Consider the following 17,618-nt stretch of genomic DNA (forward strand, 5'->3'; position numbering starts at 1 on the left):
ATATATATATATATATATATATATATATACATATACATATATATATATTCCTGTAAAATTGGCATCATATGGCACATATAATCTCATTACTTTTATATTATTAAAGAGCCTTTATAAATATAGTTTCATGGCTCAGTGGCATCTGTCCTAAGTTTTATAATTTTCTTATTGTTATTTGAGTTATTTTCAATTTTTGCCTACTATGAAATAAAGCTTAGTAGACAGCCTTAAGTAGTTCTAGAAGACGAATTTTTAAACAGAGAATTAGTGTTAAAAAACATATGCATTTATAAAGCTTTTAAATATACAGACAAGTACCTTTATGTAGTTTACAGAGTAAATAGAAGACATAAAATAGGTAAATGCACACAGAAATATATAATTACACATCACAGTAGGCAGTAAGAAGGATTAGGATATAGAGCTATTAGAATAAATGAGGAAGCTGGTACTAGAATTATAAAGTATGGGCTCACCGAACGGTTGTGCAGGCTCACATTAAGCAAACACCAACCACATACACTGATTTTAGCTTTACTCACACTCCAACTCTTTCTAATAGTCATGTAGTGATGAGTGTAATTAGGCTTTTAGGCTTTTAAAAGGGCATGTGAAAATTTCCAAAGATGTCACACCACCTTCTAAGACTAGATTTCTTTTTGCTCTCTGAGCACTTATTGGTGCCGATCCAGGGCCCAGAGCATTGCCAAGAAAAACGTTGGGGGATATGGAAGTAGGGGAGAAAAAAAGAAAAATTACAAGGTGGGAAGAGAAGAAAGTGCACATGGGTATTTGACCTGAGCTCGGCTGCTGTGTATGAGATGGAACAACAGCACACATGGACTCTGTATGGAGCGCATCACTGAGCCTGGAACCTGGCTCAAATAATACTCAGTGAGATAGCTCTGGAAACAGCATCACTCCCTCCAGTACCATACATTTTCTACTTCTTTTTTCATTGCAATACTCTGTGGGAAATTATCAATTGTAGTTTACAAAAGGGACATGACGCGCAGAACAAAAACAATCACATCTTCTAAGTCCAAAAGATGTAGTAACTTTTCTTCATAGCATTCTTAGGAAAAAACAATGACTTCTGGTTCAAGTAAATGCTCTATCAATGTCTAATACTAACCCTATATTCATGACTTACATATCTTAAATATTGTATTTTTCCTGGAAATTAATATTTATTTGAATTTGTTTTCAAAATAGTATTTGAGATGATGTGGAAACTCAGTGTGCCTGTGTTGTGACAGAACTGGAACTGTGCTAGGGGCTGGGATGGACCAATGACTACTTCAGGTCTAGCCCCGACCTCTTTCAAAGCTCTAATTAACATAATGGGGTGAGACAACCAAATTACCAATAAATAAGAAGAATGCTGATAATCCATAGCAAAGATTAAAGGGAACAGACAGGGCAGTATGACTGAGTAATGGGGCTAAAAGGAGAATGTGGCCCCAGTTAAGATAGCACATGGCTCAGGGAAGCCTCTCTGAGCGGACAATAAGTTCAAACAAGCAGGCATGAGCAAAGAAGCCAAAAGAGGAACACTGCACACAGCACAGCAGAAGGGCCATGGCTCTGAGAAAGAAACGGGCTTGGCAAACTGAGGCACAGAAGCAGAGAAGTATGGCTACAGTGTCATGGGGCAAAGGGAGATCAGGTGAAGTAGTGGTTAGAGGGGTCACATAGCACTTGGAGGATCATGGCTAAGAAGAAAATCATCCTGGCTTTAGAGTGAAAAATAGACTACAGAGGGGCAACAGTGAAATCAGGGTCACAGTTAGACTAATATCCAATAATTTGTTTTATGAAGAGTGAATGATGGCTTGGGTGGTGGCTACAGAGATGGTGAAAGCTGTATTTTGAAGGTTTAACTAATAATAGGTCTTGCTGATAATATTAAAAGAAAGAAAGACTATAGGATGATCTTTAGGTTTGGGGCTTGGGTAGTAGGGTAGATGGGGAAAACTGATATTGTAGGTATAAATGTAGGTGTAAATGTGGGTATAGAAGAGAAGTAGGGAAATAACAGGTTTCTATGCAGTGTTACATCCATTTGACATCTGTGATCATGAAATTTAAAGTGAAACTAGTTAGTTCCACTGCCTGACTTTTTCCCCAGAAATGTCTGACTGTTCTGATGCAGACTCAGAGGGTAAATTGAGTTCCTCTGGGGGCTGAGATTTGGCAAAAAATGAAATTAGAAATGGAGCTAACTACAAGTGTATACGGACTCTAAACCATTTTCACATGTAAAGGAAGAAGAGAGAATTAACAGACAGAATTAAAAAAACCTAACATCAATTAGTAATCATCTACAAACTACCTATCATATGGTGAAAAAGAGTACTGAACTATACACCTTCTAACAGATGGTTGTTTGAACCAACATTCTAGAAGCTATAATATGGAAGACAAACTGATATTAACTTTGAAGGCAATTGTCCCTTAATTTCAAACTACTATAAAATTAAACTATTCTATAATAATTCTTCTAAACAGAATGAGAAACCAGTCCTTACCTCATGATTATAATCCAGGATTCCTTTTAAAATTTTCTTTAAATTGCTTATCTGTTTAAGAAAGAGAAAACAACCGGGTAAAAGGGGCAAGCATAGATTAAAATATAGTTAAATATAAGAAATTTCTCAGTCAACCAATCACTATAATCATAAAACACTAAAAAAAAGTCAGTGGTATATCTGAATTACCATCATCAAAAATGGACTATTAATAACTTTATTTGATCTGAGAGCTTTATAAAACAAATTATGTTTTCAATTACACAGAATTTTTAATGTTATGACCACATCAACAGGTGGAGGGTAAATGAATAAGACTTAGCAATAAGGCTAAATTATTCAGATTTTCTATCCTTAATGAAGACTTGAGTTCAGGGCTGGTATTCCCAGAAAAGTGGAATTGCATCTACAAAAGGTTCAGTTCTACCGTTAGAACATTAAGCTAAAGTTCAAGTCAGAATTACACTTGGAAACCTCTTAACACACAAAATATAATGTCTCCAAATTCCTTTGCTGTTAGAAAAAACTACTGTTTCTTTAGTTGAGTGCCAAAGTAAATATTTAAGCCATAAGGTTAAAAAATTACTATTATATCTTGAAACACTAGACTAACACTCAGCATTGTGAGATATTTGTGCTGTAAGAAATATCTTATATAAAAGATAGGATGAGAGAGTAATATGCAGATGTCCCAATAATAACTCGCTCCAGAGCACACATTCACAGCCATACGTTATCTGAGGGAAAGTTCAGGCAGAATCACCTGCACTATTTACTGTGAACTCTAATTTTTTCTTTGAAACTCATACACGCATATTTGTGTTAGACTAAATCTGTCTATGATACGGTTCTGTTAATCATCCTGTCAATCCAGTTGACCCTGGCCAATGTGAGTAACTGAAAATGTCTGGCTGGGCTCCGTGGCTCAGCCTGTAATACTAGCACTTTGGGAGGCTGAGGAGAGTGGATTGCGTGAGCCCGCGGTTTGGAGACCAGCACAGGCAACTGGGCGAGACCTCGTCTCTACAATAAATAATAATAACCAAAAATTAGTCTGGCGTGGTAGCACACGCCTGTAGTTCTGGCTACTTGGAAGGCTGAGGTGGAAGGATTGCCGAAGTTCAGCAGGTTGATGCTGGGGTGGCCCTCTGAGTGTGCCACTGCACTCCAGCCTGGACGACAGAGTGAGACTCTGACTCAAAAAAAAAAAAAAAAAAAAAGAAAATATCCTAGAACAGAAGCCAGCAGAGCCTAAGGTTATGAAATAGAATCTGAATCACAGCAGTGGGATCCAATAGTTAATTAAAAACATATTTATTTTTAAAGGAGAAAATAAACTAAAAACTTAGCTTACTTATTTCTTAAAAACCTTATAAATAAAATTACATGCTTATATTTCTGGAAAATTTTGGAGACCTGAAAAAGGCATAATATACTTTATTTCCTTTATTCTATAATGTTCGTTTTCTCATATTTTTAATACTTGAAATTAGAACATCTTGAAAATCAATGTGTTAATTTAAATTGGTAGCTTTTTTATCCCATCACAAAAAGCTATATATTATACCTTTAATAAATGATATCATAAAACTGAAGAAGTATAATACAGAGTACAATACAGAAATAGGAATTTCAGTTCTAAACATTAAGAACATAACTACCATTGCCCTACTCATGACATAAAGACAGTGGGTGTGTAATTGTGTGCATGGGGCAGGGGATATACAACTCCCTCTAGTCAAGTTGGTAAGCAAACACAAAATTATTAGGAACATAATTTTAAACAATCATGAATTGTCTCAAACATGTTGAACTATTTAAAAATAATCATTTTAATTGCCTATTCTTGAAAGATTGTTTAAAGACATTAAAATAGTGCCATTAAAGAGTTTCCATTTACTAGATTAATTAAAAGAAGAAATTAGATTTTGGCAGACCAATACTTAAGCAATCAAATAATATTTTTCTTATCAAATATGTGCTTCTTGGGAGAAATACAAAGGCAACTCAAGCTTAGCACATCTTAAGTTCTGGGGCTTCACAAGCATAATCATTTCTATCTCTGAGTCTATACCAGTGTGTGTCTATTCCCCACCACCACCTAAAAAAAATTTTTTTTAATGGTCTCATGGTTTTACATCACAGTTATGACCATTACTGGGTCAGAAAAATCAATTCAGTGTAACAAAATCACAGAGATGGACAACAAATTAGTAGGTGCAAGGAATTAAGGGTGACATGGACACGGATACAAAGGCAGCACCAGAGAGCTATGTGGTGATGGTCTAGTTCTGTATCTTCACTCTGGTGGTAGTTACAGGAAGCTACAATGAGACAGAGCTACATAGAACTATACACACAAACACAAAATAGGATACTAAATTTAGTGGGTTGCAACAAACATTATTAAAAATGAAATAAAATAACATCACTGCCTAAGGTAAGAATAAAAACTTGTCTAGTTATATATGGCACATGCATTCCGGTAGGCAGAAGATTGCAATGTAAATTGTATTTCTTACTGTGGGTTTTAGTCAAAGATAATTGTGAAATATTGGAACTTAAAGGTTACTAGGAAGGAAATAAAAATGTTTCATTCTCTGAGTGTTCTGGACAGTTAATAATGGCCAATATTATGTCATTATTAAAAACCATACTAGCAACTAATACTTATATGTGCCATGCACTATTCTAAGTACTTAACATAATAATAATAACTAACCTATTTCTGTATGGCAGAGCCTATTTTAACCCTCATTTTTACAAATTGGAAAATCAAGGCATAGAAAGGTCACAATACTCCAAAGATAGTAAATGGCAGAACTATGATGTGGATACAGGCACGCCAGCTCTACAGTCCATGCCCTTGCTCACTGAGTTTTACTGACTCACATTATGTCATGTCTAAGTGATTAACTCCAGGTACTCTCCAGTCTTCAATTGTGGGGTAATTTACTACATAGGCTACCTAAATTTCTATAGCTCACTAGACACACCGATTTTTAAAAATCAACAAATATTATATGCATACAAATATTTAAAGATTTAAAAGGTGGGAAAATAAAAAGAAAATACCTTTAGCCTCCAATTATCTCCTACTTCCGTTTTGATTCTGTTTAGCCAATTTTCATCAAAATATGCAGGATCTCTGCAAAGTAAGGAAAAGCTAGTATATTAAGGTCATGTTGCTATTGAGCTAAACAAAGAAATTTGAATTCTATCCCATATCATCACTTAACTGCATGCAACATAAAAATGTATTTGCCACATATCACATATCATAACTCAGTACATGAGACCAAAAGCAATTATAGCAGATTTCTCTAAAAATCACCCTAGCTCATTAAGAAAAAAATTTTAATCAAAAACAAACTAAAGGGCAAAAAGACAGTAATACATACTTAATACATTTTAAAAACAAGTTGTAGATGAATAACCTAACCTGAAATTAACTTAATTGTAGATATTACATTAATATCTAAAAGCAGTAAAAGTCAATGACATGATTTAAAAATAGATATATATATATCAAGAAAGTTAAAATAAGCTTTCACTTAATAATTCAATGACCTTGGCTGGGCTCGGTGGCTCAGCCTGTAATCCCAGCAGGCGAGTGGTCTGCCTGAGCCCTCAGGTTCAAGACCCACTCGGGCGACTGCGGGAGACCTCGTCTCTACAATAAAAATAAAAAATTAGCTAGGCGTGGTAGCACACACCTATAGTTCCAACTACTTGGAAGGTTGAGGTGGGAGGATCACCGAAGCCCAGCAGGTCAAGGCTCTGATGGCCGGGAGTGTGCTACTGCATTCCAGTCTGGGCAACAGAGTGAGACTCCAACTCAAAAAAAAAAAAAAAAAAAATCAATGACCTCGGGCAACCCCCTCAGGTCTCCTCTCACTGTGGGAACTTTTCTGTCCTCTCCATAATCCTACTTTCAAATAATAATAATAAAAAAAATAATAATAATAAATTCAATGACTTCCATCACCTAATACTTCAAAGGTCACAAAAATGCTACTAAATTTCAATTTCTTCAAATAATGAATATTAAGAATCCATTTTTTCAGATGCAGTACTAGGCTTTAGACAAAGCTGAACAATTGTTGGCAAAATGCCTAAAATTTAAGGTAAGACAACTAGTGTGGACAAATATTAAAAAGACAGACCTGAATATATTTATTTTCTCTAGGAAAATCTTCCATACGTCTAATCAACTTCTAATAAACACTAGAAAGTAGGAAAGAAAACATAACACTTTCCAAACCCACATGAGTCTTTTTTTTTTTTTTGAGTTGGTGTCTTAGTCTGTCACCAAGGCTGAACTGCAATGGCATGATCACAACCACTGTAGCCTTGACCTGCTGGGCTCAGGCAATCCTTCTACCTCAGCCTTCCAAGTAGCTGGAACTACAGGCATGCGCCACCACATCCAGCTAATTTTTTTTATTTATTGTACAGATGAAGTCTCGCCAAGTTGCCCAGCGGGGGTCTCAAACCCGTGGGCTGAGGCAATCCTCTCATCTCGAACTCCCAAAGTGCTGGGATTATAGGCATAAGTCACCTCACCCAGCTAAGCCTTGTTTTTAGAGGTTTTTTTCCCCCCTCTTTTGAGTTGGGCTTCATTCTTGTCCAGGCTAGAGTGCAGGGCACAATCAAAGCCACTGCAGCTTCGACCTGCAGGGGATCCTTCCACTTCAGCCTTCCAAGTAGCTGGAACAATAGGCGTGTGCCACCATGCCTGGCTAATTTTTTCATTTATTGTAGAGATGAGGTCTCACCAAGTTGTCCAGGCTGGTTCGAACCCCTGGGCTCAGGCAATCCTCTCACCTCAGTTTCCCAAAGTGCTGGGATTACAGGTATGAGCCATCATGCCTGGCTAAAGTTTTTTAAACTGTGCTCCAAGAACTTAAATTATTTGTCTGAAATTACAGACAGAACAACTAGTTTTGTCCTCTTCTAGCAATTGCTAGGTTCAAAAATCTTTCCATAACACCACAAGGGTCTCTATTCACCCAAAAAACCAAAAGTCAGATGTTAGGAAAATCTACGTATCAACTTTTCCTGCATCTTAAAGTGATAAACCCAATCAGTACTAAATTTTACTCAAATTAACTTTATGTTTTATTTTGCTTTTGAGTAGAAATCTTACTCTGCTGCTGGAGTACAGTGGCACGCTCACGGCCACCACAACTTAGACCTGCTAGGCTCAGGCAATCCTTCCACCTCAGTTTTCCAAGTAGCTGGAAGTGCAGGAATGTACCACCACGCCTAGCTAATTTTTTTTTTTTTTTTTGAGTTGGAGTCTCACTCTGTCGCCCAGACTGGAGTACAGTTGCCGCTCTGGGCCACCGCAGTCTCGACCTGCTGGGCTCCGGCGATACTTCCGCCTCAGCCTTCCAAGTAGCTGGAACTACAGGCGCGCGCTACCACGCCCCGCTGATTTTTTGATTTATTGTAGAGATGAGGTCTCGCTGCCCAGGTGGGTCTCGAACCCGCGGGCTCAGGCAATCCACTCACTTCAGCCTCCCAAAGCGCGGGATTACAGGCTGAGCCACCGAGCCCGGCTTAATCTTTTGATTTACTGTAGAGACTCAACATGTTGCCTAGGCTGGTCTCGAACCCCAGAGCTCAGGCAATCCTCTTGCCTCCACTTCCCAAAGTGCTGGGATTACAGGGATGAACCACCATACCCAGCTTCAAATGAATTTTAAATGAAACAACATGCTACTTAGAATTTTTAACTATTATAAAAAAATAAAAGTATATGTATTTAGGAAGTATATATGAAAAAAATTACAATTAAAATACCTACATAGAAATGTGTTATGATTATTTTTGAAGACTGTATCATAAAATAGATAACATATTAACTTTACTGTCTATCCATCTGCTTTTTAAAACAGCTTTGAGATAATTCACCTATGATATAATTTACTCATTAAATATACAATGCATTCCAGAATATTCAGAACTAAATAATCATCATCACAATCCAATCTTAGAGTATTTCCATCCCTCCCAAAAGAAACCCTGTGTCCACTTGTTGTTAGTCCTATTTTCCACTCTCTCCAGTCCCTGGAAATCACTAATTAAATTTCTGTCTCTATGGATTTAACTATTCTGGACATTTCATATAAATAATACCATATACTATGTGGTCTTTTGTGTCTGACTTCTTTTATTTAGTATGTTTTAGGATTGTTTTTTGTTTGTTTGTTTTTTTAGTTGGAGTCTCACTCTGTCGCCTAGGCTGGAGTATAGTCACACACTCATGGCCACCGCAGCCTTGACCTGCTGGGCTCCGGTGATCCTTCTTCCTCAGACGTCCAAGTAGCTGGGACTACAGATGCATGCCACCATGCCCAGCTAATTTTCTGATTTATTGTAGAGATGAGATCTCGCCAAGTTGCCCAGGCAGTTCTCTTACCTACGTCTACTAAAGTGCTGGGATTATAGGCATAAGCCACTGTGCCTGGCCCATTTAGTATGTTTTAAAAGTTTTCCATATTGTACCATGTATCAGCACTTCATTCCTTTTTATGGCTGAATAATACTTCATTTATAGATATACCACTTTTGTTTATCCATTTGTCAGCAGATGTACATTTGGGTTATTTCTACTTTTCCAGTAGAAATAATTTCCATACCAGCTTTGTTTGGACATTTGTTTCATTTAGGTATATGCCTAGGGGTAGAGTTACTAGGTCCTATGATAACTCTAACTGACATATGGTCAAATTCTTCCAAAGTAGCTGCATTTTGTGCTCCCTCCAGCAATGTATGTGGGTTCCAATTTCTCCAAAGCCTTGTCAACCCTTGTCATTATCTATTTTAGTTATAAACATCCTAGTGGTTATGAAGTGATATCTCACTGGTTTTAATAGCTGAAGATATTAAGCATTTTTTTGTGTGCTTATTGGCCACTTATATATCCTCTGGAGAAAAGACTATTCAGATTATTTGCCCACTAGAAAACTGCATTCTTTTTATTGGGTTGTAAGAATTTTTGTTTTATTTTATTGTTTTAATTAATATTCAGGATATAAGCCCTTTAGCAGACACATGATATTTTCTCCCATTCTGTGAACTATCGTTTCACTTTCTTAATTTGCACACAAAGGTTTTTATTTTTATTTTTTTATTTTTAAAGAGACAGGGTCTTGCTCTTTTGCCCAGGCTGGAATACGGTGGTGCCATCACGACTCATCGCAGGCTTGAACTCCTGGGCTCAAGCGATCCTCCCACCTCAGTCTCCTAAGTAGCTAGGAGTACAGGCGCACCTCACCACATCCAGCTAATTTTTTTTTTTTTTTTTTTGTAGAGACAAGGTCTATGTTGCTCAGGCTGGTCTCAAACTCCTAGGCTCAAGTGGTCCTCCTGCCTCAGTCTCATAAAGCTCTGGGATTGCAGGTGTGCGACTTCTTGTCCAGCCAAAGGCTTTTAATTCTGAAGCTTAATTTAACTATCTTTTACTTTTGGTGTAGTATTTACCTTACCTAATTCAAGGTCATGAAGATTTACTCCTATGCTTTCTTTTAAGAATATACTTTTTGGCTGGGTGTAATGGCTCATGCCTGTAATCACAGCACTTTGGGAGGCCTAGGTGAGAGGGTTGCCTGGGCCCATGGGTTCAATACCACCTGAGCTACTTGGTGAGGTCTCATCTCTATAATAAATCAAGAAAAATTAGTCAGGGCCATTGCTTTACTAGACTCTGGAGTAGTCATGTGCTCTTTAAGCTATGGCGGCCACCATAAGCTTTGGCCCCGTCTCCTACCTTGGAAAGGTGAATCAATCTCTCCCTTTCTCCAATTTACTTTCTAAATAAACTATATTTTCTAATCTAAAAAAAAAAAAAGAAGAGAAAAATTAGTCAGGTATGGTGGTACACGCCTGTAGTTCCAGCTACTTGGAAGGCTTAGGTGAAAGGGTCACTGGGCATGGTGGCGCACAGCTGTGGTTCCAGCTACTTGGAAGGTTGAGGCGGAAGGATCACCTGAACCCAGCAGGTCAAGGCTGGATTAGCCATGATCTTACCACTGCACTCCAGACTGGGCAGCAGTGTGAGACTCCAACTCAAAAAAAAAAGTTTCAAATTAAGCATTCATGATACAGTTTGTTAATTCCTTACAAGATTACCAAGTATTATAAAAACCTCAGAATCATGCCCAAGCTAGGAAAACAACAAAAACAGCCACAGCTATAATGTACACCAGGTATTATTGCACTAGTAATATATGTAATTATATTAGCAACATAACAGGAATTGACATTCACAAAAGCACTGCAAGGAAGGTATTATTATCCTTATATTATAGTCAAGGAATATCAGACCCAGAAATTAAGTAATTTTCCCAAGTTCATTCGTTCAGTTAAGTGGAGTTGATAGTACAATCATTTAGTTAAAGCCTATCAGTAGAGTTCAATACATAACTGGTTCTAGCAAAACACCAAGGTCCTGTGGCTAATTCTCTCCTTCATGCTCAGTAAACTAGGTCACAAGTAGAAAAAGACCAATATCACTTATGACCTTATTATTCATGAAGGGCGGGCATCTATCCTCATTCACTGCGGTATTGCCCAATACTACATGTCTGGCATACAGTAGCTTCTCAATAAATAAGTGTAAAAAATAAGAATACTAGTCTACAGCCTTCTCATATTCAATACGACTTTTGATAGTAATAAACTGGGACTCCATATGCAGACATCTAGCTGTAACTTCTGTTTCTTTAAGTAGTTCACAATTTCAGCAATGTTTTCTAAGCACTCCTTAATTAGTGGTCTCAGGCTAGAATCAAATAACATAAAGGCAATTTTCTCAAAGCTCTTAATAGAGTATAGTTCTGCACAGATATGTAAATAACAACTGATAATCTTGCTGGCACTGTTCTTCATGAGTAAGAAGCTATCTCATGAAGCATCTATGTTCTGACTTCTGCTGAGAAAAAGGGAAAAACACACAAAATCATTTCCTTAAATTTTGCCAGTAACACATTTACTTGTCTACAACTTATGTACCAGTCATAGCTTAAACTACAGGAAAAGTCCGTTCATTTTAATCCTTAATACAATTCTTGACTTCTTGCACTCAAGTGTCTTCATAGAAACCAAAAAACCGAATTTTATTTCTACTGCTGGAACTACTTAAGCAATGTAAACTTCTTAATGAAACACAAATTAAGATAAAGTCCAACACATATTTTGGTTTCATCTTTTAATGTGGCATTTCTCTTAGCAAACTTTTAGTATTTTTTATAGATATGTTGCTTTCTAGGTATATTTATTTTCTAATGATCTTGTAATTACCTAAAATAATCATCTCGGTTCTCTGCCATTAAATGTATACTAGAGAGTTGTGTCAAATAATTAAATTTCACGTCCATAATGACAACAAAAATACAGCAAAGTATGCTCAGTCTCTACAGTGTTGAAATAAATAATACAGGTACATAAGGGATAGATTCTAACCAAGGACAGACAATTTAGAGTACTATAAAAATAAAAGTATTTATGAGGCATTCTACCACAGTCAGGCTCGAACTTTACTGTCTCTCCTTTGGCTTCATTATCTCGTGCCTATTTTCTTTATCCCCTTCACAAACTTTGAAAACAAAAATAGATGGCACTTACAGGCACAACTTGCTACTTTCAACCTTAATCAGCATGAGGTTGTATAATAAAAAGTATATTTGGTCTTTGTTCCTAGTTCTTGACACTGATTTCCTAAAGTCCTAAGTATTTCCTGAGTGTCTTTTAAAATTCATATCAAGCCCCTTTTGAACATATGGGAGTTTATGCTAATGAGGTGATTCACTGTGGGCCCCTAGATTGTTCAGGATGGGTGCTGGTCCCAGAAGAACTAACCCTATGAACTTTCAGGCCAGCAGTGAGAGAGAGAGGGACAGGGACTGGTGGACTGAGTTCAATCACATGGCCAGTGATTCCATCATGCCCATGTAATGAAACCCCAAATAAAGATAATAAACAATAGGGATGGGTGAACTTCCAGGGTAATGAACACATGAAATGCTGGGAGGGCAGCAAGCTGGGAGAGAACATGGAATCTCTTCACTGCACCCAATTTCATGTCTTGCCCTATGCATCTTTTCCCTGGCTGTTACTGAATTGCATCCTTTATTAAAAATTGATTGTAATTATTGAGCTTTCCTGAGTTCTGTGAGTCATTCTGACAAATTAGTCAACTGGGGAGAGGGGTTGTGGGAACCTTTTATTCTGGAGTTGGCTGGGCAGAGGTGTGCATACACTGAAGTCTACTGCAGCAGGCCACCTTGTGAAACTGAAGCCTTCGTTTTAACTTGTGGGGTCTGTACTGCCAATCTAAAAGGAAGAGATTGAAGCACCACACATAACCTAGAGAGTTTACTGAGCCAAAGTGAGAACAGCTGCCCAGAAGACTCAGACCCAAGTAACCTTCGCTATAAGCACCGTTTGGCCTTTGTCACATGTGAGTTTTCTAAGGCAAAATAGAGGGACAGGGTGTGGGCTGACACAAAGTTGCCTGTCAGGAATTCTCACTGGTTTACAGAAATATTGATTAGTGATTGGCTATCCATTAAGCTATTTGGCATGAGTTATAGTTTACGGTACAGCATTATTGGTTCATTTATAGCTACTTGTGGCAATTGCAAGCAGTTTCACGAGGGAATAGGGCGTGATCGTGGTCTCATTCTAATATCTCTCTGGGCCTGATAACTTAAAAGAACTCATATTCCTCAGATAAAAGCTCTCTTCTCAGTACTAGGCTCTGGGTAGTTAGTGTCAGAATTGAAAAACTTTGCCCTTTACTTGTGGGCCCTGAGCTACAACTCAGGTAGGTTGTGTCAGAATTGAATTAACTACAGGACACCTAACTGGAGTCAGGGAAATTACTGATGGGAAACAAGAGTGGTGAACCCTTCTTGAAGACAAAGGCTAAAAAAGAAGATTAGGTTGTTCTCTTTAAACTGTAAAGTTAAATGTATAATTTCATATTCGTTTATTCAAGAAATACCTTCTTTTTTTTAAGTCAGAGACTCACTCTGTCTCTCAGGCTGGAGTGCAGTGGCACACTCACGGCCACCACAGCTTCGACCTGCTGGGCTCAGGCAATCCTTCCACCTCAGCCTTTCAAGTAGCTGGAACAATAGATGCATGCTACCACACCTGGCTTATTTTTTAAAATTTATTTATTGTAGAGACAAGGTCTCACCAAGTTGCCCAGGTTGGTCTCAAACCCCTGAGCTCAGGCAATCCTTTCACCTCAGTCTCCCAAAGTGCTGGGATTACAGGCTTGAGCCACCATGTCCAGTCAAGAAATATCTTCTTAACAGCTCCTGTATATCAGGACAAGCGGACACAGAGTGTAGGAGAGGTGGCAGTATTAAATAGACAGGCAAGGCAAGTTACTCTGAAAAACTGACAAATGTCAGCGAAGGCTGGAAGGTGGTGAGGAAGACTGTGATGTTACCATCTCAATGAGGCAGAAGGAAAGGCCATGAGAAAGCCCAAAGCAGGAGATGCCTGAGGATGAGAAGAAAGCCACTGTGAAAGAACATTAGGTATGTAAGACCAGAGTGGTAACAAGTGGTCCAGGTCACTTAGGATCTTATGTACTCTCAACTATTACCCTGAGTGAAATGGGATACCAATATCAGCAGTAAATCTGATTTACTAAAGAATCATACCAGTATCCTGGAAGACAAATTTAAAAAATGTTACAAGGAGGTAAACATGATGGTGACAGTTTAAGAACTGAGAACAGACGGAGGCAGGCATAGTTAATATAGCACATAATTTATAAGTAGTTAGGCAAGTTTTCTTAGGTCTAATTTAGAGAACTGAGGAACAGGGCAAGCGTTCAGACATCTTTCTCATTGGTACACGACCTTCATCAGACCAACCAGGCATATCAGACCTGATCACCTTGTGGGCTGGAATGTAGAACTACCAGTGCAGTAAATCACAGAAACAATAGGGAATTATCCAGAACACAGGTATGTGCTCTAAGAAAAGCCCAAATTTAACTAGGCAGTAACTTTCATTATTTAGAAGGTCCTTGTGACCTCAAAAGGTTGTGAGACGGTAATCAAAACTTCTGACCAGATACCTGCAACCCTCTGCTCTTAGATGAAGGAATAATTTGCTTAATAATCATTGTAAAATTATATAAAGTTTCTTGTCAAAGGCAAGTACATGTCCTTTCCTTTAAGGCACTTGCATTCTTTCTTGAATGTGTTTTTCTTTCTAATAAACTTTCCTTTAAACTACACCTTGGACTTGCTGAAACTCTTTTCTCCAGCAAAGTCAAGTATCTATGGAGCAACTATACTCCATGCCATCCGAGATCAGGACCACTAAAATTAGTAATATGCTGATCATTGGTAGCCATAACAAGTGCAGTTTTAATAAAATGGTCAGGACAAAAGCCTGATTTAAGTAAATTTAAGAGAGCAGGAAAAGAATCTAGACAGTTGGGCACAGACAATTTTTCAAAGGAATTTTGTTACAAAGGGAAGGTGAGATGAAACAACAACTAATCGTAGATGTAAGATAAAGAGAAATATTTTTAGAGATAAAAGAAACAACAGATCTCTTGCTACTAAAGGATGATTCAACAGAGAAAGGAAAAGTGATGTTGTAAAAAAGAGAGAATTGGTAAAGTGATGATCCTGAGTAGGTGAGAGGCAGTGAGGCCCAATACACAAAGTATAGGAACTGGTTTTGAGTTCGGACCCTCCCTAAGCCCACAGCTTATACGTAGTCACGGGCAGCAAGGTAACATCAAACATGTTGTTAAGAAGAAGTGCGGTTACAGAATTCCATGGAAATTTTATTTTACAGATATTAGTTTCAACTTTCTCAGAAATAGGATAGATGTATCCTACCTCTTAAAGAGATCAGATGAGAGAGATAAGAGAGGTGGTAGTGAAGAGAAGTGTGAGGCAGTCATCTAGGAAAGCAGGGGAAATGAAGAGACTAGGGAAACACAATATGACTGCAGGATTCCATATGGAGCACATACAGCTTCATGGTAAGAAATAAACATGAGACCCATCAGCATGTTTGTGTTTTTTTCAGCTAGGCCCAGATACATAGGTGAGAAGCAGAATAGGCAAGACTAGATCGAACCAGAGTTGTGGTATGGTCAAACAAATACAAAGAAACACAAAGGGCCAAGGTACAAAAAATATGTACAAGGGAGTGATTATGATTGACCATAGAATTTCACCTGAGTAAAAGGAAAGACAGAAAAAAGCAAGATGAAAGGTCATGTTGAGGTCTCACTGGTATTAGAGAACTGAAGGATTCTTGGAATCTTGGTGCCAGAGCAAGTGACATGGAAAGACAAGTAGAGATCAGATAATGATTAATGGAAAATTAGATTATGGAGGGATTAAATACTATTAATGATGATAAATTATAGGGTATAACCATGGGAATAAGTGAACTAAAGTTGGGTGGAAAACAAGATTAAGGGAGAAGAGTTCAAGAAACTAATAGGCAAGAATAGATACCTAGGTCCATATTCAAATCACCAAGAATTTAGACAAGAGTAATATTGGAGAGAATGACAGTTTTCCAGGATCCAACTTATTGGAAAATGAGAGGGAATTGCAGTAACAATGAGGGGTGGTGGATGATGTCATAAGATTCAAAATGGCAGTTTTAGGGAAAATGAAGGAGAGAGGCAGTACAGAGGGTGCCGCCATGGGTGAAGTGCTAGATGAAGCCTGTGGAGAAACAGCTGTCACTTGAAAGGTCTGAGAAGCAGCGCTGTTAGGTGAGAACCAGAGTTCCTTCAGAGCAAGAAGGCAAAGGGAACCAAAGGTGAATGAGGGCAAAGCACTGACTGTTCTTTGGCATTTGCACTGCAGGCTTTATAGCATAAACAGTCCATTCGAATATCTGCTGTCTTTCAGAGCATGCTGTGCTTTCTAAAGTGGCTGCTACTTTGTAAAAATGTTTACAAAGTCTAATGTTAACTTTCTTCAAACCAAGAAGTTGAAAATAGAAAAAGAAATTTTATAAATGTAAGCTTATTGTATTTGTTAATGAAAATAGAAATTTGATGACTGATCGCGTAGTAAGAATTAGCAAGGATACAATCATCAAAGAATGGATAATGTCTCTCCAGTCACTAAGCAGTTGAACATAATCAAAAGTTCTGAAAATATGGGAAAGGAATTTTCAGCAAATAGAACTTGAAGAACAGCTATATGCAAAGTAAATCTCAAGCCTTATATGTTATACCATATATACAAAGTAACTCCAAATGCACCACAGACCTAAATATAAACACAAAAACTATAAAACTTCTATGGAAAACACAGAAAATTCTATTGACCCTGGGTTTGGTAAAGATTTCTTAATACAATAAAAAGGGACAAAAAAAACTAGACTTTATCAAAATTAAAGAATTGCGGCTCTATAAAAAATACTATTAAAATATAAAAGGAAGTCACACACTGTAAGAAAATATTGTTTAATGTATATATGACACAGGACTTGTATTCAGAATACATACAGAACTTAAATTTTTTTATTTTATTTTATTTTTCAGTTTTTTTTTTTAGTTGGAGTGTCACTCCACCGCTCAGGTTGGAGTACAGTGGCACACTCACAGCTACCCCAGTATCGACCTGCTAGGCTCAGGCGATCCTTCTGCCTCAGCCTTCCAAGTAGCCAGAACTACAGGTGCACACTACCATGCCTGACTAATTTTTATTTATTGTAGAAATGATGTCTCACCAAGTTGCCTAAGGTGTTCTCAAACCCATGGGTTCAGGCAAATCCCCTCACCTCGGCCTCCCAAAGTGCTGGGATTATAGGCTTGAGCCAACGCGCCAGGCCAAGAACTTTAAATTTAATAAGACAAACAATCCAATTAAAAAATCAACAAAAGATCAAAGCAGACAATAGACCAGAGAAGATATATGGATGGCAAATAGATGAAAAGATGCTCCACATCATTAGTCATTATAAAAATGCAAATCAGCCAGGCTCGGTGGCTCAGCCTGTAATCCCACGCCTTTGGGAGGCTGAGGTAAGTGGATTGCCTGAGCCCGCAGGGTCAAGACCCGCCTG

At 37.8% G+C, this 17,618-nt stretch overlaps 1 protein-coding gene across 1 annotated transcript in view; it reads right to left on the minus strand.

Moving 5' to 3' along the window:
- Nucleotides 1-17,618, minus strand: part of HOOK3 (hook microtubule tethering protein 3) — a 111,939-nt gene that overhangs the window by 86,595 nt on the left and 7,726 nt on the right. Inside the window, exons 2-3 of the mRNA XM_021713288.1 lie at nucleotides 5,607-5,679; nucleotides 2,532-2,582 (exon numbers count right to left, since the gene is read on the minus strand). Of these exons, the coding sequence (XP_021568963.1) occupies nucleotides 2,532-2,582; nucleotides 5,607-5,679 (124 nt within the window). The remainder of the gene's footprint in view (nucleotides 1-2,531; nucleotides 2,583-5,606; nucleotides 5,680-17,618) is intronic.

This window comes from Carlito syrichta, unplaced genomic scaffold, assembly GCF_000164805.1.
Source record: "Carlito syrichta isolate Samal-C Ts95f unplaced genomic scaffold, Tarsius_syrichta-2.0.1 Scaffold304409, whole genome shotgun sequence".
In the NCBI taxonomy this organism is placed as follows: Eukaryota; Metazoa; Chordata; class Mammalia; order Primates; family Tarsiidae; genus Carlito; species Carlito syrichta.